Genomic DNA, 22,935 nt, shown 5'->3' with positions numbered 1-22,935 from the left:
GGCAGAGGCATATGCTTCTGAATACCAGCTGCTGGAAACCACAGGAGGGAAGAGTGCTCTTGTGCTCAGGTCCTTCTTGATGGTTCCATCAGGCATCTGGTTGGCCACTGTGAGAATAGGATGCTGGACTAGAAGGGCCACTGGCCTGATTCAGCAGGCTCTTCTTTTGTTTTTAGCAGGATTGGGGCTCTTCCAGTCACTGTAGGCAATTCTAAGTTAGGTGGGCCAATTCTCTGACTTGGTGTTCAAAGCAGCATCCTATGAATCTGGGGCAAAGCAAGCGCTCCACAGGCTTCAGCTACAGATCAAAGAGCTGCAGGGGACATTCTTGGTCGTCTACTCTAGCCTCCTTCTCAGTGAAGGAAATTCAGAGACAGAACATCTGCAGCAGATGGCTGCCCAGCCTCTGCTTGAAGACTTCCAACAGATGGTAGCCCAACACTCCTCTAGGTCATTGGTTCTGTTCTTGAGATTTTTTTTAACCATCAAGGCATTTCTTATAATGTTCACCCAAAATCCACTTGAGACCCTGGAAACAATTATTTAGGTTGATGTGAGACTTAATATTTCTTTAAGATACCAGTAAAGGTAACTAACAACACTAAGTAACGGAAAAACAAACAACATGGACCCAGCTCCAAGCGACTTTTGATGACTCCATGAGAAAGTGCCATGGTCTGTTAGTTTAACACCACAAGAAGAGCCCTGCTGCATTAGACCCTTGGCTCATCTAGTCCAGCCTCCTGTTCTCACAGTGGTCAACCAGTTGCCCATGGGAAACCTGCAAGCAAGACCTGGGTGCAACACCACTCTCCTCATTTGTGATTCCCAGCAACTGGTATTCAGAAGCCTACTGCCTCTGACAGTAGAGACAGAACAGAGCCCTCATGGCTAGTAGCCATTGGTAGCCTTACCCTCCAGGAATTCATCTAGCCTCATCCTAGCACCTGAACAATGGGACAATTCCTCCTCCTGCTCCTCTGTCACCAGGAATTGGTTGTCCTCTTAAGAACATAGGGAGAGTCGTCTTTCACATCCCTGCTTAGAAATGACTAGAATTAAACCTGAGACCTTTTCTGTGCAAAGCATGTGCTCTACCACTGATCTATAGTTCTCATGCCACTGAGCTGTGGCCTTTGGTCCTTGGCATCTCCAAGGGCAGCAAACTTTGCATGTTCTGTGTTACTTGGCATGTTCTGTGTTAACTATCCTTTTCTACACTGGAGCTGCATGCATTGCGAAAGAAAGAAAGAAAGAAAGAAAGAAAGAAAGAAAGAAAGAAAGAAAGAAAGAAAGAAAGAAAGAAAGAAAGAAAGAAAGAAAGAAATTTCTCATTATAGCATCTTTTGTAAAACTCCCGCTCATCCCTCTCAGCTAAGAGTGTCACTCCCCAAGAAAATGTGATTGATAGACCTGGGCTACTTTACATTATATATATTGCAGCTTAAATCATTTGAGAATCATAGCCTGGTGTTACAAGAACCCCTTTGCAGCTGGGAGGCCAAAAAAATCTGAAATCATTAGTGACTCAACTGCTATTGTTTACATATTGCTCAATAGGTTTCTCTTCCTTCAGTGCATGTTCACTTCCATCCAAGTTGAAATGCACAAACTGCAGAGAACAGTTCAACAACTGTTGATCTCTACCATCTTCAAAAAGTGAAAAATGGACACAGTCCTACTTCCTGTTCAGAGTCTTCCCTCCCACGTTTGTCTCAGTAACAGGTTTTGATGAGAATGACCTTCCACAGGGCCTCATGCAATACTTCAGCAAAATATGTTATGCATTATCACTCCATGTATGCCATCCTTAGTATCCTGGGGAAAAGATGGATGCCATCCTCATGATAATTCAAATAATTCATAGAACTGGTGGTGACCTTGCAGGCCATCCTTGCAGGCCTCCTTGCTCAGCTCAGAAAACCCAGAACATCTGCAACAGATGGCTACCCAGTGTGGGAGGGCTCAACACTAACCTAGGTAACTGCTCTGACTGTCAAATTGTTCTTACCATCAAGAAGTTCAACTAAAGTCTATCCTCCTGTAATCTAAAATAATTAGATTGAATGGATTCGTCATACAAGGGGATTAACCAATGGAGGAGAGCGTGGCTGGGAGTCCAGAGTCTGTGAATTCAAATCCTCGCTCGTGTCTCCTGGGTGTCAAGGGCCAGCTAAAGATCACCCCCCACAGTGGGGTTATGTGCCCTACCACCTGTGCAGCCGTGAGCAAGCGGCATAGTCCCCAGGAGCCCAGTTGCCCCCCAGCTGGCAGTTGTGGACAAGGAAGGGGCTGGCTTGTGCAGCTGTGGCAAGCTGAGCAGGCCTTAGCCAGCTGGAGAGGGCTAGCCTCAGAGGCAGGCAATGGTAAACCACCTCTCAATACCACTTAGCATGAAAACCCTATTCATAGGGTTGCCCTAAGTCGGGATCGACTTGAAGGCAGTCCGTGCTTGTGTGTGACTGTCCATCTCCTCCTCTTGAATCACTTCACAAACACGAAGTGGACAGGCACCATCAGAAAGGTGAGAGAGATGTGGGGAAAGTGGGCTGTAAAGGAACGCGACCGTAACAGGAAGCCTCTCACTGGGACAGCAACTGCCACACCACCAATCCAACTCCTTTTGCCTTCGCCACTATTTGCAGATTTGAACATTCCAAGATCAAGAGAGCAACCTAAGCCATGCTGCAGATTCCAGCTATTATCCTCCAACACCAACAATAATTATACTTCCCAGAGATTGTGAATGTAATGACCCAAATTTGCACCTTTTTATTTTTTGTATGTTTAATTTTAATTCAGTGGTATCCTTCTCCCCCTTTCTATTCTCCTAACTTACATGCTATTGAATTATATTTAAAAATAATAATAGGCCCAGTCAAGCCAAGATGAAGACAGTTTCAAAGGGATGGCGGAAACCTGGGCGTAGGTTTCTCCCACTGAAATCAAAGTGGAGTAGTTCACTTTGGTTGGAACACACCCACCAACTAAGTAATTTAACAGAGATGGTTCAAATACAAACAAAAAATTACAAAATAATTCTCTTTTCCTTTAGATGTGGCCTTGCAAGTGCAAGGCAAGAAGGATTTCTCATTTACCACCTATGTGGGTCTACAGAAAACAAGCTTTGAAGATGAGGAGTAAGATTATGGTTACATGAGGAAAGAGTCATTTAAGTGCCAGGAGCACGGGATGTGCCCAAAGCAAACTGATTGAGCATCCACAGTGTTCCCGCAGTCTGTCCAATGGTCCTTGCCTATCTACCTCTCCCGTGTAGCATATTTAGTATTGCTTTAAGGGACTGGGACCCTGCTTTCTAATAAGATGGCTTGCAAAATGTTCAAACACAATAAAATTAAAAGCATACACAGGATGTTTTGCAGTATGGAAGCATCTGTGCACAGATTAAGTACTTTTCAAGGTACATTTCCTATAGCATCCCAAGTCCAACAATGGCTAGCAAGATACTGCCAGGAAGACCACAATGCGGGACTGAAGGCAACAGCAGTCCCTCCATTGCTTCCCCGCAGCAAATAGTATTCACAGGTGTTCTGCTACTGAATATGGAGGCACCACCTAGCTATTTTAGCAATTGTCCATTAAAGGGCCTGTCTTCCATGAATTTATCCAATCCACCTTTAAAAGGTACCTAAGCCAGATGCAAATACAATTCCTAGGCAAGTTGTTTTTATTTTTAAGTGACCTAGGATGTTTGGAGAAGCTATTTGCAGTACAATACTGCAATTCCCAAGAATATGCTTGCCTTCCAAAGCCCCGTCCATATCTGATCTCCCAAATTTCCTGCTTTGCTGTCATCCCAACACTGTACCTTCAACAAAATAAGAAAACCTAGCCAGCGGCCTGCCTAGTCCAGCACCCTGTTTCCACAGTAGCCAGCCAAATGCCTAAGGGAAGCCTGTAAACAGGACCTGAGTGCAACCGCACTCCCCTGACTTGCAATTCCCAGCAATTGCCATTGAGAGGTATACTGCCCTCCAACGGTAAAGCAATCCATCCAGGTTAGTAGCCATTCATCCTGAGACTGCATGAGAAAAATAGCAGTGTCTTCCTTATATGTAAGGATGCATCGGTGTCTTGGTGACATCAGCATCCAATCAGAGGTGTATTAGTCCAGGGTCTTGGGAGGTCTTAGACATTTTCCTTTTTTGGAAGCAGGGTCCCAGTGTCTCCAGCATCCAATGAGCCAATCAGCATGAAAGGAGTGTTAGCCACTGAGAAGAATCTTCTTACATGGTTCCTTGTCCTTTTCTGCTGATTGGAGCCAATCAGGGTGAAAGGAGGCGAGCCAGCCACTGAGAAGACTCTTTTCAGTAGCTAACACACTCCTATTGCATGCTGATTGGCTCTTATGGACATCTGTTGTTCTGGAAGAAGGTGCACATGGGAAGGATGAGGCGTGTGGAGATGATGACAGAGAGCAAGCAAGTGAATGAGGGGACATAGCTATGAGGGAGCGTGGTGTGACTATCATGAAGGGACCCTGCACTTCTGAATTTGTCACTACACTACTGCATCCAATACACCAATCCTCAACCTCATCTCAGATCTATAAATTGGGGTAGCCAATGTGGTGTCTCCCAGATATTTTGGACTCCAACTTCCATCAGCCTCAGCCAGCAGAGCCAGTGGTTAGGGATAATGAAAGTTGTAGCTCATCAACATCTGGAAGATACTATGCTGGCTATCCCTGACATAAAAGGTCATGGGTTCTTGGATAAATCCTTTGACAGGTTAAACTAATAAGGTTAAACTAACCAATCCTATGCAGGCTGAAGCCTCACAAACTCTGGGTCCTTAGCCACCATGATTGCCAGCATGTTATAGTGGGCAGAGTGCTGAAAGTGGACACAGGAGTCCTAAATTCAAAGCCCTGGTTGGCCACAAAGCTTACTGGGACTACAGGCCAGTCACCATCTCTCAGCCCAGTCTACACAGATGTGGAAGCCAGCGTAACCAATGATCCAGGATGATGGGAGTTGTAGTCCAACATCATCCATAGGTCCACATAGTCCCCACCCCCGGGCTAGAGTGCTGAACTAGGACCAGGGAGAGACCAGAATTCAAATTCCCACTCAGCCATGAAGCTCACAGGGTGGCTGCGAGGATAAAATTGGGTGTGTGGGCTGGGAGCAAACCTAATACGACTCCATGCCTTCCTTCAAAGAAAGGTGTCATTAAGGAGGGAAGCACCTTTAGGGCCATGGTGAGAGTTTCCACCCTCCCACTGTGGATTGCAGGGGTTTTCTTGCCTTCAGAAAACACTCGGTGAGCTCTTCAGTCAGATACCTTTACGGCCTTTCTCATCCTCAGAGCCCTTCTGAGTTCTGTTTATTTCAGCCAGGTATCGCTTGCAGAGTGGCCTCCAGACGTTGTTGGACTCCGAGTCCCATCGGCCCCAGCCAACATGTGTTGCTTTCCTGTTAATCCTTCTATCATCAGATGTGAAAACAGCCTCTCCCTTTCTTCAGATAACCCTTCCTCCTCATTGACTCACCACTGGGTAGCTAGCCCCAGAATCGCTGCCTTTTCCTTCCTCTCATGCTAGCTCTTGTGGCCTTTTCCACTATTCCTCCTCCATCCTTGCTGCCTCCCTGCCGGGACCTCCTTCTGAACATGGCACCTGTCACACCTTTATCCTCCGGCTGGATGAACATCTCTTCTTCTCCTGTGGGGCCGTCCTGCCCAGCTCACTTCCACAGCTCACCACTGGGCTGAGTGTGAGCAGAGAGTTACTGTGCCTGCTGCTCCTGACAGATTATTTTTATACACAACACACACACACACACATTCTTCCAGTGTTTGAAAGTGGAATTTCACACCTGTATGGTGTTCCAGGAAATATCTGACTCAGCTCTTGGACTAGGAGGGGCTTTTCTAAGGATAAAAATATTTGGGCTCTGAAGTCTGCTGTTCTTTTCCTCTGTTCATCTGAAGCAGGGCATAACCTGATTTTCTTAACAGAAGGGGATACAGATGCTGTCCCATTAAAAAAAAAAGCTTTAATATATTCGCTGCAGCATTCCCAGAATAGTAGTTCTATAACATGTGGCACACACACACACACACATATATCCATGGTCACCTGGCGTCATGAGGTTGAAAATGACCTGTTTAAATCACTGGATAAAAATGCTCCTGAGTTATATTCCAAGGTTTTGACATTAACACACACACCCCAACCCTTTAGAATGTCTTCTTATGCTGCTGTAGTCATTTCTGTACACTGTAATTCTAACTGTGACCAAAATCAAACAGCCCATCCGAATATAGAAGGGACTACCATTTTTAAAAAAAAGAAAGAAAAAGCAATGACTTCTCTGGCCTTACCAGCTGCATACTTTGGACACATCATGAGAAGACATGATTCACTAGAAAAGACAATAATGCTGGGGAAGCAGAAGGGAGTAGAAAAAGAGGAAGGCCAAACAAGAGATGGATTGATTCCATAAAGGAAGCCACAGTCCTAAACTTACAAGATCTGAACAGGGTGGTTCATGACAGATGCTCTTGGAGGTCACTGATTCATAGGGTAGCCATAAGTTGTAATTGACTTGGAGGCACATAACAACAACAACAGCAACCTCAGCATGTATGGGTGTGAAAGTTGGACAGTGGAAAAAGTGGATAAGAGAAAAATCAACTCATTTGAAATGTGGTGTTGGAGAAGAGCTTTGCGCATACCATGGACTCCGAAAAAGACAAATAACTGGGTGTTAGATTAAACCAGAACTGTCACTAGAAGCTAAAATGATGAAACAGAGGTTATCCTACTTTGGACACATCATGAGAAGACATGATTCACCAGAAAAGACAATAATGCTGGGAAAAACAGAAGGGAGTAGAAAAAGAGGAAGGCCAAACAAGAGGTGGATTGATTCCATCAAGGAAGCCACAGACCTGAACTTACAAGATCTGAACAGGGTGGTTCACGACAGATGCTTTTGGAGGTCATAGGATTGTCATAAGTCGTAGTCGACTTGAAGGCACATAACAACGACCACAACCAGCTGCATAATGGTGTAGAGGGGGGAATCAGCATGGAGTAGGGATTGGGGGAGAAATTCAATTTGGTTCTCATTTAAAGCCAAATCGATCAAATTTGCACTTTCCAAAACAACATGAGAACTGGAACACAGACGTCCTTCGGAATTCACACTTATCAGCATTTTCTGATGCTAAACAAGGTTTACAAAGATGCATTATTAGGATGAAAATGTGCATAAAAAGGAATGCTACTGAACAGAACGTACAAACATGCATTACATTAGGATAAATGGCTTGCAAAAAGTGTGTACATTAGTCAGAACTGTGTACAGATAAGTGTTCATTTGGAGAAATTCGCACTAAAATGCTGAAGAACTTTCATGAGGATTTTTTTAAAAAAAAAAACAACTTTCAGATTGCTGCAGAAATGTGGAAAACTGAATTTAAGTGTAGGAAAGTGGGAAACTGGAGAACTGAAAGTGACAGATCTTCCCATCCCTAATGGAGACACAGTCCGACGGGGAATAGCTACACCACTGGGACTCTCTGACCAGCTGCGGGCCAATGCAAAAAGTGCCTCCCCATCTTCTCAGACCCTTTCTTGGCAGGCAGAGATGGACCAGCACTTTTTGCGCATTCAGGCACATGGGGAACTGCCTTATGCCCGAGTGAGACCATTTGTCTGTGTAGCTCACTGTGGTCTACACCAGAACTGGGGAAGCTCAGGACGCGGTCCAAATGCATGTGGCTCTTGGGCTGAAAAGGTTCCCCATCCCTAGCCTCTTAAGCACTGATGGGCAGCAGCTCTCCAGGGTTTCAGATCGAGTTCTTTTCTAGCCTTCTCTGGACATACCAGACTATACATATTAGTTTTAACAACAACAATATCTTTTCAGGAATGCAGAGCGCATTGCAAGAGAGCCAGTGTGGTGTAGTGGTTAAGGTGCTGGACAACGGCCTGGGAGACCAGGGTTTGAATCCCCTCACAGCCATGAAGCTCACTGGGTGACCTTGGGCCAGTCACTATCTCTCAGCCTCAGAGGACGGCAATGGTAAACCACCTCTGAATACCGCTTACCATGAAAATCCTATTCATAGGGTCACCATAAGTCAGGATCGACTTCATGGCAGTTCATTTGCATTCTTTTTCAATGTTTTTAGTGCTTTTGTTTGCCGCCCTGGGCTCCTGCCTGGAGGAAGGGCGGGATATAAATTGAATAATAATAATAACAATGATTATAATAATATAGTACAGTACAATGGTATATGTATTTACTCAGATGCAAGTCTTGTAAGTAAGCCCCATTAAATGCAACAATTAAATCAGCTACTAACGAAATCAATTACCTAGAATGGAACCAATTACCTAGAGAGGTAGTGGGCTTTCCAACACTGGAGGCCTTCAAAAGGCAGCTGGACAGCCATCTGTCAGGAATGCTTTGATTTGGATTCCTGCATTAAACAGGGGGTTGGACTTGATGGCCTTATAGGCCCCTTCCAACTCTACTATTCTACGATTCTATAATTCCATGAAAAAGATTAAAACAGATCAGCATGTATATGTCTGGAAAGGTTTGCCTACACAGAAAGCTTTAAACAGGCCCCAAAACAAATGCAGCAAAGACGCCTGCCTGATGTCAATAGGCGGGAAGTTCCAAAGAACAGGTGTTACCACACTAAAAGGACAATTTATTACAAGGGCGAAATGAGTATTATGTGGTGCCTACTGTCTTCTTAATTGACAGCAACTCTCCAAAGTTTCTCGCAGAGGGCATTCCCAGCCCTACCTAGAAATGCGAGGGGTTGAAACTGGGATCTTTTGCATGTAAAACAGATGCTGTCCAACTGAGCCACAGCCCTTCCCTCTTCTCCAAGGACCCCATAATAGGTCAACGACGCATGCAGAGCACTGGCTGCTCTAGCAATGAGATGGATGGTGGTGGGCACCGCCTACCATGCCCCCCCCTTGTAATAATTTTATTAAATGCATGTCTTGCAAAGGCATGTTGCCCTACAGGTGCAGGCACCAAGGTTCTAGAACTAGCTGTGCATTGTTGCCATGTGTAAAAATGGAAATGGCCTGCCTTCAAGTCGATCCCGAATTATGGCAACCCTACAAATAGGGTTTTCATGGTAAGCAGTATTCAGAGGGGGTTTACCGTTGCCTCCCTCTGAGGCTAGTCCTCCCCAGCTGGCTAGGGCCTGCTCAGCTTGCCACAGCTGCACAAGTCAGCCCCTTCTTTGTCCGCAACTGCCGTCTGAGGGGCAACTGGGCTCCTTGGGACTATGGCAGCTTGCCCACGGCTGCACAGGTGGCAGGGCACATAACTCCTGAGCCACTCACTGTTGAGTGATCTTTAGCTGGCCCTTGACACCCAGGAGACACGAGCGAGGATTTGAACTCACAGACTCTGGACTCCCAGCCAGGCTCTCCTCCCCACTGTGCTATACCAGCTGTTCTGCCATGTGTACAGAGTGTCAAATATCATTTAAGGGACTCATGAATTGTAACCCCAAGCATGAGGACTCAGAAGTAAGTCCATCCATGTACAATAAGGCTTAGTCCCTAATGAGCATGCTTGGGGTTGCAGGCAGTAGCTATAATATAATACATTGACGGAACACACTGACACAAGAGACAGTGATGGCCTTCGGCTTAGATGATTTTAAAAGGGGATTAGGCAAGTTCAGGGAGGACAAGTATCAATGGCTACTGGCCATTCTGGCTACATGGGATGTAACCTCCAGGTTCAGGGGGAGGATACCTCTCAATTCCAGGTGATGGGGAGCAAAAACAAGAGGTGGACTTCCCAGAGGAATCTAGTGTCTGCTGTTGGAAAAAGGATGCTGGACCAGATAGGCCTTTGGGCTGATCCACCAGGACTCTTCATAGGAACATCGGAAGCTGCCTTATCCTAAACCAGGCCATTGGCCCATCTAATGAACAAGGAGACAAAGGATGGGGTTGCAATCCCCCTGAATCCCCCAAGGTCCATAGTACAAGCCCCCTCCTAAGTCCATTACTGTTACTTGGGGCACAGGTGGCCTCAACGGCATGGCGTACATTCTGTCAGCTTCGGCTGGTGGTCTGCTCTTCACCTATCTGGATAGCGATAACCTAGCTTCAATGGTCCATGGTCTGATAACCTCTAGGTTAGATTACTGCAAAGTGCTTTACACAGAACTGCCTTTGTAGACAGTTTGGAAACTGCATCTAGCGCAGAATGCAGTGGCCAGACTGAGAACAGGAACCAGCAGGTCAGATTATACAACAACTATTCTGGCCTGGCTGCTTTGGATAGGTTTAACCTATAAAACCTTATGTGGTTTGGGAGACCCCAACACTGGGTGGGCTGTCTACCATGAATCTGCCCATTCCCCTTAGGAAGGCCCCAGATGTTGACCTCTGTGTATCTCATATGAGATTGGTTTGGAAGGTGGTGACAAAGGAGAGGACCTTTTCAGCAATGGCCTCTTAACTGCGGAATGCTCTCCCCAGCAAGGCCTGCCCGGCACCGACTTTTATCATCTTCTCAGTGCTAGGTCAAAAGGTTCCTCTCCTTCCAGGCATTTGATGGTATGATATGGTTGCTTTTATGTCTTTTTTCTCCACCGATCATCCCTGAGGTTGTGTGTATGCTGGGATTGGTGGGGTTCAGATATGATATTGCATGTACTTGTTTGTATTGTATTTGTATGGCCTGGCTTTAGTTTTTGTGCATCTGCTGTAAGATGCTGCAAGCCTCTTTTTTCCCCTGAAAGAGGCATGTAAGGTAGTTAAGAAACTTTCTTAAAGAATAAATAGACACCTCAGACAATAACAGGTTTATTAGGCCAGGAGGTTTTGCAGGCCACAGCATCTGAACCACAGCCAGCTCAGTGCTTCCAAAAGTCATCACAAAAACATCCCCACCGCCTCCAAATGACTTGTCTTTAAATCTTGATCATTTAAGGGGAACATTCCCTCTTCCTTGTATGCACGCACATCTGCTCCCTGAAATACAATCTTTTCTCATACCAGCATCAGGAAGAAAGCCCTGTGGTTGCCACCTCTTTCCCTGGCTGTGCTCTTTTAGAAAGAAGGAAGGAAGGAACCCTCTTCCGCCATTTATCTGCATGCCAAGAAGTTTCTTCATGTCAGCCTGAAGGTGCACAAGCAGCCCCCCCCGGGGGGGGGGGAAAACCATATGTTCAAAGATCGAGACGGCAACTAGAGAATAAATACTCACAGTTCTAACACACCACAGATAACTCCTTACCCCCACCAATGTACAAGTTTGCAGATAGGGAAGGAAACATTTAGCGACAAGGCGCTGTTCAAGGTTAAGGCCTGGCATTCCTCTCTGTGGGGTGCAAGATTTACAAAATAAATAAATCATCAGGTACACACGGACCCTTCCAGCCATCAGTGCAGATGCTACAATGGATGTGTTGCATCACTGACAACTTCGGTGGGAAGTTTCTACATTCAACCCCCTTTTCCAAATATGACTCCCCACCCACTGCAACATATAGAGCATGCACAAAGTGATCTGAAAGACCCTCCACACATTCACTGTGAGCAAGTATGTCTGTGTGGGGAAGGGGCATGTTCACAGCCCTCAGTTCACAACATGCACACTGACAACTTTGTCACACATCTATCCTTTAAAAAAAAAAAAATGAAGGCCACCGCACAATAGCATCTCATTTTATCTTATCGAGAGAGTGCAATCAACCCCAGCTATGCTTCTTCAAAGGTCTTTTTGTATGGCTCAAAATGCAAAAGGCTGGAGACCGAAAACTAACCACATTCCATTTCCCGATTACTATTGTGTAGTGGTTAAAAGGTGTTGGACTATGACCTGGGAGCCCAGGGTTCAAATCCCCACATAGCCATGAAGCTCACTGGGTGACCTTGAGCCAGTCACTGCCTCTCAGGCTCATGCAAACCCTATTCATAGGGTCGCCATAAGTCGGGATCAACTTGAAGGCAGTACATTAACATTTACAGCAAGCCATTACTCAAGGGCTTTAAAATGCCAGGGGTCATCTCAAAACTTTTAGGAAGTTGTGGACTTAAAGAAAAAAGATCACAAAGCACGTTGATTAGCATTTCGGAGCACTAGCACATCCTTTTCAAAACCGTTTTCAGCAATGACCATTCCACCTTCGTTTACTTAAAAAATAATAATCCTGCAACAGTTAAGGAACCTAGAGCCCTTGAGAACCTTGCATAGGTAAGAAGCACTCCATAAAGCTCAACATGAGAAAACAGCCCCCCTCTCCTCTGAAACTAATGATACCCCCTCTGCTAAGGCGGCAAACATCGCCTGTGAAAGCCTTTCTCCAATGAAGCAAATCAAAGGAACCACGAGTCTGAAACTCTTCGGCAGCATCAAGCGACGCTCAACTTGTTACAGCTCCAACTTCTGAGATGAATCCCACTTTGAAAGAACAAGGCAGCCAACTTTTCCGTGCTGCCATTCAGCAATATGCATTTAAGCTCTCCCTCAAGCTTTTGCTGAAACATCTGCTGGAAGCCCCCCCCTCCCCTCCCCGCATCATTCCAAACAGACAGAGAGGGGCACCCTAACGGCCAGAAACTCCTTTCGCGTCTTCTGCCCAGAACTTCCCCATTGCGGTTACCCGCCCCAGGGTTACAGTTCAGCCGGGGGTTCAAGCCTCGCGGCAGACCTGGCCAGCCCAAGCCTACCCGTGTGGCATACTCGTGAGTAAGGTAAACGGAGGCGGGGTTGCTACGGAGGGAGCATGCGGAGGATCGGCGCCCCACGGGGGAAAAGAAACAGGCCTACCTTAAAACTTTCCAGCTTTTCAGTGGGTCCAAATCAGAGATGATGGAAACCATTGTATTTTTTTTTAAAAAAATCAGGAAAATGTACAGGGCGAACAACTGCAGAGATGTCTTAGCCACTAGGACGCAGCCCGCCTTCTCTGCTATACTGTGTGGGCACCACAACCGACAGTCTAAATACGAAAGGGGGGGAGAGAGAAACAGATCTTCCTTTTCCAGCTGATAAGAACTTGGACGGCCGGCTCTCGCTTTCTCTCCACCCCCCCTCCAAAACACACACACCCCTCTCTTGTTGTCTTAGATTGCTTGGCAAAGTCCCGGCTGCATTTCTCCTCCGCCCCCTTTCCCGCCCCCTCTTGTTAAAAAACGAGCGAGAAAGAGCTTGCGATCGACGGCAAGCGATCAACTGTTGCCTTTCGTGCAGCCCGTTGGATCCGGGGCGGGCGACCAGCCCCCTCGTTCCTAGCCCCGTCTGCCTCTGCTCTCTTAAGGAACAAGCCCCGATCAAAACGGCGAGGCTCTCTCCTCTGCCCGTAACCAGGCACGGATTATTACAAACTGGAGAGGACTCTGCTGTTGGCTATTTTGCTTCGAGCCCCCCTCCCCTCCATAGACTTAGCCCAGTGGTTAGGAGGACTCCCTTTCTTTCCCCATAGTTAGGATTTTATCGCACTCTTAAAGCAAACACCAATTTTCTTTCTTTTTTCCCCTCTTCCAAAACTCCCCCCCCTTTTTTTTTTTGCAAAGCTTTCCTTGCAGTGACCAAACCAAAACTGGGTCTGGCCCTCTCTCTCTTCTTTTGCAACCTGTAACAGATTTGTTAATTTCAGAGCCACAATTCAAAACAGCCTGGGTTCTGGCAGAGTGTTCCTCTTACAAATGGGGGGGTGGGGTGGCGGGAGCTTAACAACTTGACATTTCTGACTCCAAATATTCTCTTTTCAAAATCTTGGGAAGTGAAAGGTGTCTCATTTCTTGAAGAAGGCAAATCAAGCCCTTTCTGATTTCTTCAAAGGCACTTTGAGACAGGGCTTGTCATTTCCACTATTCATGAGTGCAAACAGTGTTTCTGGGTGGAAGACCTAAGGATATTGGGGATTACCCCCCCTTCTGGCACAGTCTTTGATTTCACCCAACCCTTTGGCATTCTGTTTGTAAGTTGGGCTGCAATCCAACTCCCCACTGAAATTTGCATTTATCCGTATTTTGCAATGCAGTTCTCCAACCAACCAGTGTTTACAAAAATGCATATATTGGGGGGAAATGTCCATAAAAATGACCATATTGGTGAAAATAGCATAACAAAAATGCATTATTTTATGAAAGCGTGATTGCACAAATGTGTACAGTAGGCAAAACTGCATACAAAAATGTGTGTAGCAGGAGAAATCACACAAATGCTAAAGAATTTTCATGAGAATTTTTTTTTAATCGGCAAATTGGTGGACAACTGAATTTAAGATTGGAAAAATGAGAAGCTGAGAGAACCGTAATTGACAGATTTTTCCATCCCTACTAGTGAGTACAGCAATGCTGTATCTGCATGCATGCATCCATTCCTCTCTAGACACATGCATTCATTTCAAAATGAAAAGTGACCCCAGTGTGGCCCATTCACTTCAATGTTCATTTGTTCCAAAATGAATTCCATTCTAGACTCCCCATTCATTCCTCATTTGTGTCATTCAGAGGTGGGGGGGCTCACTTGTTCTGGTGGCAGTGGGGGTCTTCTCTGCCACCATCTCTTGGAGGCTGCCATCTTATTTATCCACAATGGCTAAAAGAATCATAGAACAGTAGAGTTGGAAGGGGCCTATAAGGCCATCAACCCAACCCCCTGCTCAACGCCTTCCTGTCATGCCCCAAAGCTGCGTGCCCTCCCAAATCTGGGCAAAACCCAGAACAGATTGGGGGGGCACAGGAGCACATGGGGAGAGGAGAGGGATGAAAAGTTCCTGTGGACAGCCAAAAATCCTTGTGCTAGCAGATCTATTTAGCTGGATGATGCCCCAAAATTGCATTTACTTTTTTTTTTAACGTCAGTGTAACTTTTTTAATGGAGAATTTATATTGAATTTTTACCTGAAAAAGTTGCCAAAGCCAAGAGCTGGTGCAATGAAGTTGGTGACTGACTGGCCCCCTACACCTTTCATGTCCTCCCGGGGTTGTTTGAACACCTGAACACTTTTATGTTGCAGTGATCGAGTGATGCACTTGAAAATGTTAGCTTGCTCTTAGCATTTGTGTAGCACACTTCAAAGCATCCCCCCTACATTTCCTCAGTAACAGCCCTGTGGATAAAATACCTTAGATGTTATGTCACTCTTGTGTGTGGCTGCTTGTGAACTTGGCACACTAGCTACGCCTCTCCTGGACGTCACAAGAGGATAAAGCACATTATAAATCCCAATCAACTGAAACAAGTGAAAATAGACCTGTCACCTTGATTTCTGTTCCTCCCCCCCCCACTTCTCTCCCAGTGCGCCACTCAATTTAAAGCCAAGTTCACATCTATCTCACGTGAACTTGTCACTGCATAATTCATGTTAATTGGCAAGGAGAGAAGTGCAAAAGCTTTCAGCCAAAGCCATGGAAATTTGTAATGTGCAAAAAAATGAGAAAAACTTAAGAAGAAGAAAAAAAGACATCACCTCCGAAATCCTCTACTGTTTGTTTATTTATCTTTTGCAACAGGCCAATGTCGGCCTAAACCTCATGGGTTATTCTCTATTCTAACCCAGTTCTGAGATTTGATTTGTTTCAGATCCAGCTTTTTAAATTGCTTCTTTTTCAAGCTACAATCTGGCAGCTCTTTATATACTTGAGTGTTTCCATGCTGGGTAAAAGGCAACACGCTCGCCACATCACATAAGACACACTATTTGTCCCCTGGAAGAAGAAGAAAACAGGCAGGGAGGGGACTTTTTGGTGACTTTCAAGGGGCAGGTACTTTTTTTAAAAAAATGGCTGTGCTATCAATATGAGGTGGCTGAGGATCTATCTATCTATCTATCTATCTATCTATCTATCTATCTATCTATCTATCTATCTATCTATCTATCTATCTATCTATCTATCTATCTATCTATCTATCTATCACTTTTTTTTAAAAAAAGAACAGCCAATAAAGTCTTTCCACCAGTTCAAGAGGAAGGGCCATTGCTCACTGGCACAGCCTCTGCAGAAGGTCCTTGGTGCAATCCCCAATGCCTCTAGGTAGGGCTGGGGAAGATCGCCTGCCTAAAATCTCATTCAGACAGCTGTTTTGTTAGTATTGATTGCTCAGTATTGTCCGCACTGGCTTGCAATGATTCTCCAGGGTTTCAAAGTGTTTTTGCCATCTCTACCTGGAGACATGAACACAAGAAGAGCCCTGCTGGATTAGGCCAGTGGCCCATCAAGTCTAGCATCCTGCTCTCACCGTGGCCAACCAGATGCCCCCGGGAAAAGATTTCAGGGATCAAATATTTACTTTCCTTCAAAGCATGTGGTACCATTGAGCGGTGTCCCTTCCCTTTGCAGCTCCTGTTCATTCTAGTGGGAAGGGCTGTGGCTCAGTTGTAGAGGATCTGCCTTTCATGCAGGAAGTGCCAGATTCAGTCCCTGACATCTACAGGTTGGGCTGGGAAAAACTCTAGTCTGAAACCCTGGAGAGCTGCTGCCAACCAGTGTAGACAATACTGGATTAGATGGATCAAAGGTCTGATGTGGCATAACACAGCTTTCCTGTGTCCCTATGGTGCTTGCAGAAGAGAACTTCCCCTAGCAAAGTTCAACTCATGCGCCGGAGCTGCCAGTCTCTCACCCTCCCACTCTGGGCAGCCTTCACATTTGTCTCCTGGGGCCAAGGAATGAAGGATTTGTCAATTTCGGTTGTCTCCGTTTCACATTTTTCTAATCTTAAATTTATTCTCCACATCTCTGCAGCAATCTGCAAATTTGTCGTGAAAATTCTTCAGCGTTTTAATGCAACTTTCTTCTAATCAATACATTTTTGTATGCGGTTTCGACTAAGGGATGCATTTTTGCAAGCAATTTATCCTTATATAAGGCATCTTTGCATGTTGTTTTCACCAGTATGTGCACACTTTCCCCTAACAGATGCATTTTTGTAAACATTGCTTGGTTGGAGAACTGCATCACAAAATCTGGATAACTGCGAACTTCAACAGATGGATGGGTTTCCATTCTCATACCGTTTCGGAAAGAGCGAATTTGATCAATTCGGCTTGAAATGCAAACTGAATGGGATTTCTCCCCCATCTCTACCTGAGGCAGCTTCACGGTGGGGCCTCATCTGTCGATGTGTCTGCCACTTCAAGCATGGGAGAGAGAGGGTAAAAATAATGCAAGACAAACAAATAATGGGAATGAAAATGCCACCCATTTCCCAGGAAGGTTTTCAGTCAGCAACTCAGCATATGTATTCAATTTCAGCTTTCTGTGGGAGCCCCTCGTTGCACACCCCACCCCCAAGTTAGGGAACGACCCTGCGTTACATAACACTCCTCTGCGCTATTCATTTCCTCCTCTCCCCCGTGACCAGATCACATTCACAACAAAGACAGACATTTCTGTCCCATTAAGTGCCCTGTTTATTTTTATGATAGCTGTTCAGAACATTTCCTTTCCTCTGGAAACTCAAGCCAAGGGTTCTTTTCTCCTGACCTACCTGACATCTTGCCTGCTTCTCCACGGTGATGGGAAAATAAATAATTATATATATATATATATTTTAAAAAACAACACCTAAGTATAGACTTTCTAAAAATAATTTTGAAAAAAAGTGTAGCACACAGATGCCTGCAACAGGGGAACGTATTTCCCAGGACATGTAAAAAGTTCTCCACTCAAGACAACATCCCTGACATGGTCAGTCAAGTGATTCACTTCTCTTGCTTTGGCCCAGTGCTCACTTGTGGGGGTCAGCCTGTGTGTAGGCCACACAACTTCAGTCTACACTTCGGGGCTTGCTCGGAGAAATGTCCCTCCATTTAAAAAAGGGAAAAGAAAAGAAATATCCCTCTATACAAAGAAAAAGAAAAGAGAAATCCCTGCACATAGAAAACTAGCATGCCATTTTTTTTCTCTGTGGAGGGAATTTTGTTGTATGGAGAAGCATTCGATTATGAGCCTCCCCACCTGCTGTTTGGCGTGGTTCAGCCCTCATATAGGTTTCTTACTACAGTGAGAATGAGATTTCAGCTAAATATTTGTCTGCAATGGCTCAGTGCTTGGATGCTGCAGAGAGAAAGCGCCAGGGTTCAAAACATTATTAACATACAAGTGGGACCTGCACCAACAAATTGCAGCATGGACTCATCCTGTTCACTCTATTCCATTCCATTCCCCAGCCTAGTTTTCCATCCACAATTAATCAGCATTCTGTGACCACTGAGCACACTCTGTCCTCATTCAGTTGTTTTGGGGGATGCCCCCTTTAATGAATGCTTTTTCTTCTAAAGATTTTTCATTCTTCTGCAAACTTTGCATTTTCCCCAAGCCTGCCAGTATCTCCTGCTTGTGTGTATGTGTGGGGGGGTGCATGTGTGCCATTTTTGGCTGCAAAAGCAATGGCACTCATTGCCTGAACAGTGGAAATAGAAGGAATATTCACAAACCTTCTATTCAAGGAACACCAGGTGGCTTGTATGCAACTTCCCCCACATGGATTCTTGCCATCCCTCTATACGATGGGTGAGGCTGAAAGACAGGGACTGGACCAAGGTCAATAAATGAGCTTTATGGCTGAGAAGGGATTTTAACATGGGTCACCCCAGTAACCAGTAAATTATACTGGATCTGAGGCTGTTGGACTAGAGCAAGTGTAGTCAGCTTGGTGCCTCCACCTCTGACCACTGCCTGTGCTAGCTGGGGCTGATGGGAGTTGGGGTCCAACAACATCTGGAAGGTACCATGTTGGCTAACCCCCCCCCCCAGACTAGACCATTCTGGCCAGATGAACCAATGGTCTGACAAAGCAGAAGTTTATTTCAAATGTTCGTATTTCAGCACTCCTTGGAAGATAAATAGATGACCCCCCATATTTCTATACCCACTGAAGAGTAATGATGGCTGAATTTCTTAATTTCAATTTCTCACTTTCTTCATCTTAAACTCGGTTGACCCCATTTCTACATTAGTCTGCACTGAAAAAAATCCACACAAGAATTTGTATATATTTTCATGTAACGATGAGCAAAAATTTCAATTCAGCTCACATTTCAAACCGAATTTATCAAATGTGCACTTTCCAAAACAATATGAGAATTGAAACACGGCTACCTTTAGAAGTGTGCACTTATTTGAATTCTGTGCTGAGTTTGCCAACCAAACAATGTTTTTAAAAATGCATTAATTAGAGGACAGCGTGCATAAAAAGGAATATATGAGTGAGAATAACGTGCAAACTGCATTATATGATGAGAAATGGCTGGCAAAATGTGTACATTAGTCAAAACAGCCTATAAAACTGTGTTTCTTAGGAGAAATTTGCACTAAAATATTGGGGAATTTTTATTTTATTTAACAATTGCAAATTCCTGTAGAAATGTGGAGAACTGGATTTAAGATTGGAAAAATGAGAAACTGAGAGAACTGAAATCTTTCCATCCCTATTTTCATGCAGATTTATCCTAATGATAATAAGAACATAAGAACAGCCATGCTGGATCATGCTAGTGGCCATCTAGTCCAGCATCCTATTCTCACAGTGGCCAACCAGATGCCCACCAGCAGGACCTGAGTGCAAAGAGCACTCTTCCCTTCTGCTGTTTCCAGCAACTGATATCAAAGCATACTGCCTCTGGAGGCAGAGCGTTGCCATCATGGCTAGTAGCCAGTGATAGCCTTTTCCTCCATTAATTTGTCTAATCCTCTTTCAAATCCATCCAAGTTGGTGGCCACCACTGCCTCTTATGGGAGCAAATTCCATATTTTAACTATGTGCTGTGTGAAGAAAAAAATTCTTTTGCCTGTCCTGAATCTTCCAACATTCAGCTTCATTGAATGTCCATGAATTCTAATGCTTTGAAAGAGGGAGAAAAACTTTTTCTGTATCCACATTCTCTATGCCATGCATCATTTCATACACTTTTGTCTTGTCAGTTCTGACTTGCCTTTTCTCTAAACTAAAAAGCCTCAAATGCTGCAACCTTTCCTCACAGGGGAGTCACTCCATTCCCTTGATCATTCTGGTTGCCCTTTTCTGAACCTTTTCCATCTCTACTGTATTCTTTTTGTGGTAAGATGACCAGAATTGTACACAGTATTGTAAAGGTGCCCACACCATAGATTTATACAAAGGCAATATGATCTCAGCAGTTTTATTTTCAATACCTTTCCTAATGATCCCTAGCATGGAATTTGCCTTTTTCACGTCTGCTGCACACTGGGTCAGCATCTTCATTGAACTATCCACTTTGACCCCAAGGTCTTATTCCTGGTCAGTCACCACCAGTTCACACCCCATTAGTGTGTATGTGAAATCAAGATTTTTTGCTCCAGTCTTTACACTTACACACAATTTTGCGGAATGTGTGCATTTTTTGCAAACCATTCCCAATATATTGCTATTTTTGGACATTACTTTCAGGAATGTATATGTTTTTGTGCACACTTTCCCAAAATATACAGGGTTTTTTTGTATGTATTTTGGTGTTGTCGGATTTCATGGAAATGTGAACTAACCTCAAAAGTAAGGGAGGAAGGATTATGGAAAATAGTCCCTGTTCGGTCTTCTCCAACTGAAAGAGAAAGAGGACACATGCCCACCAGAGGTAAAGATTCCCCTCATGCAGGGATACGGACTTGTTGCTCACCCTAAGTCAGAGGCAGCCGATGTATTTATTTATTTATTAACATTTATATCCCACCTTTCTTTCATGAAGGAACTCAAGACAGCATACTGTAGATGTGTTCCCCGGGTGGTTTCTCATCCAGGCACTGACCAGACCCAAACCTCCCTAGCTTCAGCAAGGTGCTGGCCTCATGTGCCTTCAGACCATACTCTGGGCCTTCCAGATGTTGCTGGACTACAGTTTCCATCATCCTGACCACTAACCATGCTGGCTGGTGGTGATGGGAGTCCAACAATATCTGGAGGCCGCCACATTGGCTTTCCTGGCCCCAAGACAGCCTTTGTCAAACTAGGGCCCTCCAAATGATTTGGACTACAGCTCTCATCAGCCTCAGCCTGCACAGGTGGGGCTGATGGATGTTAAAAGTCCAACAATAGCTGGAAGACTGGCTGCAGCTTGTGGGCATTTGAGTTCAAAAGTCAAAGTTGGTAGAGGGCACCAGCTTGGTAAGAGCTGCCCTAAGCCTTTGTATAGATGATGTAGCTCCCTCATAGCCATGTTTTCATGTTCTCTTCCTTCTTACAGGCTTAAAAGCGGTCTTCTCTTTTTCTTTTTACAAGGATGACATTTGCTCAGCACTGCTGTCCGTTTGCCAGGAAACAGACGCACACACATCTGTAACGCATTACTGCCCAGATTTACTGCAGAGAGGCCAAGAGGCAACAACTCTGAGAGGGAACCTGTTGGAGGGCTGAAAGCCTCCAAATCCAAAAGGGTGCAATATCTCCTATGCCTGTGACATACAGCAGTAACAGCTGCGAGGGTGAAGCAGATTGCCTTTCACATGCTCAAGGAAGTTGACAAAGATGTAGGAAGCATTTAGGGGAGTGGTGGAAGCACCAGCCTTCACCCGTGTCTAGTGGTAGAGAAGGGGTGCAGAGGAAGGAGTTTCTCAGAGGGGTTTATCAGCATCTGTGGTTTAGACAGCTGTGTAGTTCTTCAAAAATTCCAGAGAAGCTTGTTAAAAAGCTAATAGCTCAAGGGCAGAACATCAGCTTGTATATACTGTACATGCTAGGGACTCTGTGAGCTTCCTCTGAAAGGCTCACAGGGCCTTGTGTGTCCCATGAACACCACACACAATATGGGGAATGAGAAACCCACATGCAGGGCCTGTGTGAAAGAACTCTCTCCCCTCTTGTGGTTTCCAGCAACTGGTATTCAGTACAACACTGCCTCTGCCTATGGAGGCAGAGCATAGCCATCATGGCTGGTAGCCACAAATAGCTTTATCCTCCATGCATTTGCTTAATCCTCTTTTAAAACTATCTAAGTGCTTTCTTTGGAATTGGGATGTATATTGAACTCTTCCAGTCTATGGGCCATTGCTGTATTTTCCATATTTGTTGACAATTTTTTGTCAAAATTTGGACGGATTCAGTCTCAGTTGCTTGTAGCAACTCTATTGGTATGCCATCTATTCCTGGTGATTTGTTTCTTCCAAGTATTTTAAGAGCAGCTTTCACCTCACATTCTAAAATTTCTGGTTCTTCATCATACGGTTCCTCTGTGAATAAATCTGTCATCCTGGCATCTCTTTTATAGAGTTCTTCAGTGTATTGCTTCAATCTTCCTTTTATTTTATCTCAGTCACTCAGTGTGTTTCCCTGTTGATTATTCAAAATCCCTAGTCTTGGTTTAAATTTCCCTTTAATTTCTCTAATCTTTTGGAATAGGGCTCTTGTTCTACCTTTTTATTATCCTTTTCTATTTATATACAATAACTATTGTAATAGTTCTCTTTGTCCCTATGTACTAGCCACTCTATTATTGCATTTAGTGTTCTAATTGTGTTTCTGTCTCCTTTTGGGTTTGCTTTCCTTCTCTCTTTAACCGTTTTAACAGTTTCTTTAGTCATCCATTGAGGTCTTTTGCAGTAATTATCCAATTATTGCCTTAATATCCCATGCAAGTAAAGTAATGTTCAAGAATCTACAACAAAGTCTCTTACCAAATATGGAGCGAGACATGCCAGATGTACAAGCTGGATTTAGAAAGGGAAGAGGTACCAGAGATCATATCGCAAACATACTTTGGATAATGGAATGGACCAAGGAATTTCAGAGGAAAATCACCCTGTACTTTATAGATTACAGCAAAGCCTTTGATTGTGTACATCATGAAAAACTATGGAATGCTTTAAAAGAAATGGGGGTGCCACAGCATCTGATTGTTCTGATGTGCAACCTATACTCTGGACAAGAGGCTACTGTAAGGACAGAATATGGAGAAACCAATTGGTTCCCCATTGGAAAGGGTATGAGACAGGGGTGTATT

The 22,935-nt window shown here is 44.7% G+C and overlaps 1 protein-coding gene across 4 annotated transcripts in view; it reads right to left on the bottom strand.

The window, feature by feature from the left end:
• Positions 1 to 13,422, bottom strand: part of CELF2 (CUGBP Elav-like family member 2) — a 672,363-nt gene extending 658,941 nt beyond the window's left edge. For 2 of the 4 annotated variants that reach the window (XM_061638322.1, XM_061638327.1), the window contains exon 1: positions 12,801 to 13,075. In XM_061638322.1, the coding sequence (XP_061494306.1) occupies positions 12,801 to 12,853 (53 nt within the window). In that variant the 5' untranslated portion in view covers positions 12,854 to 13,075. The other 2 variants (XM_061638323.1, XM_061638325.1) reach the window with 2 other exon arrangements.
• Between the last annotated feature and the right edge of the window lie 9,513 nt (positions 13,423 to 22,935).

Source organism: Rhineura floridana, chromosome 8 (assembly GCF_030035675.1).
Source record: "Rhineura floridana isolate rRhiFlo1 chromosome 8, rRhiFlo1.hap2, whole genome shotgun sequence".
Lineage (NCBI taxonomy): Eukaryota > Metazoa > Chordata > Lepidosauria > Squamata > Rhineuridae > Rhineura > Rhineura floridana.
This window is presented reverse-complemented; position numbering and strand designations above follow the sequence as displayed.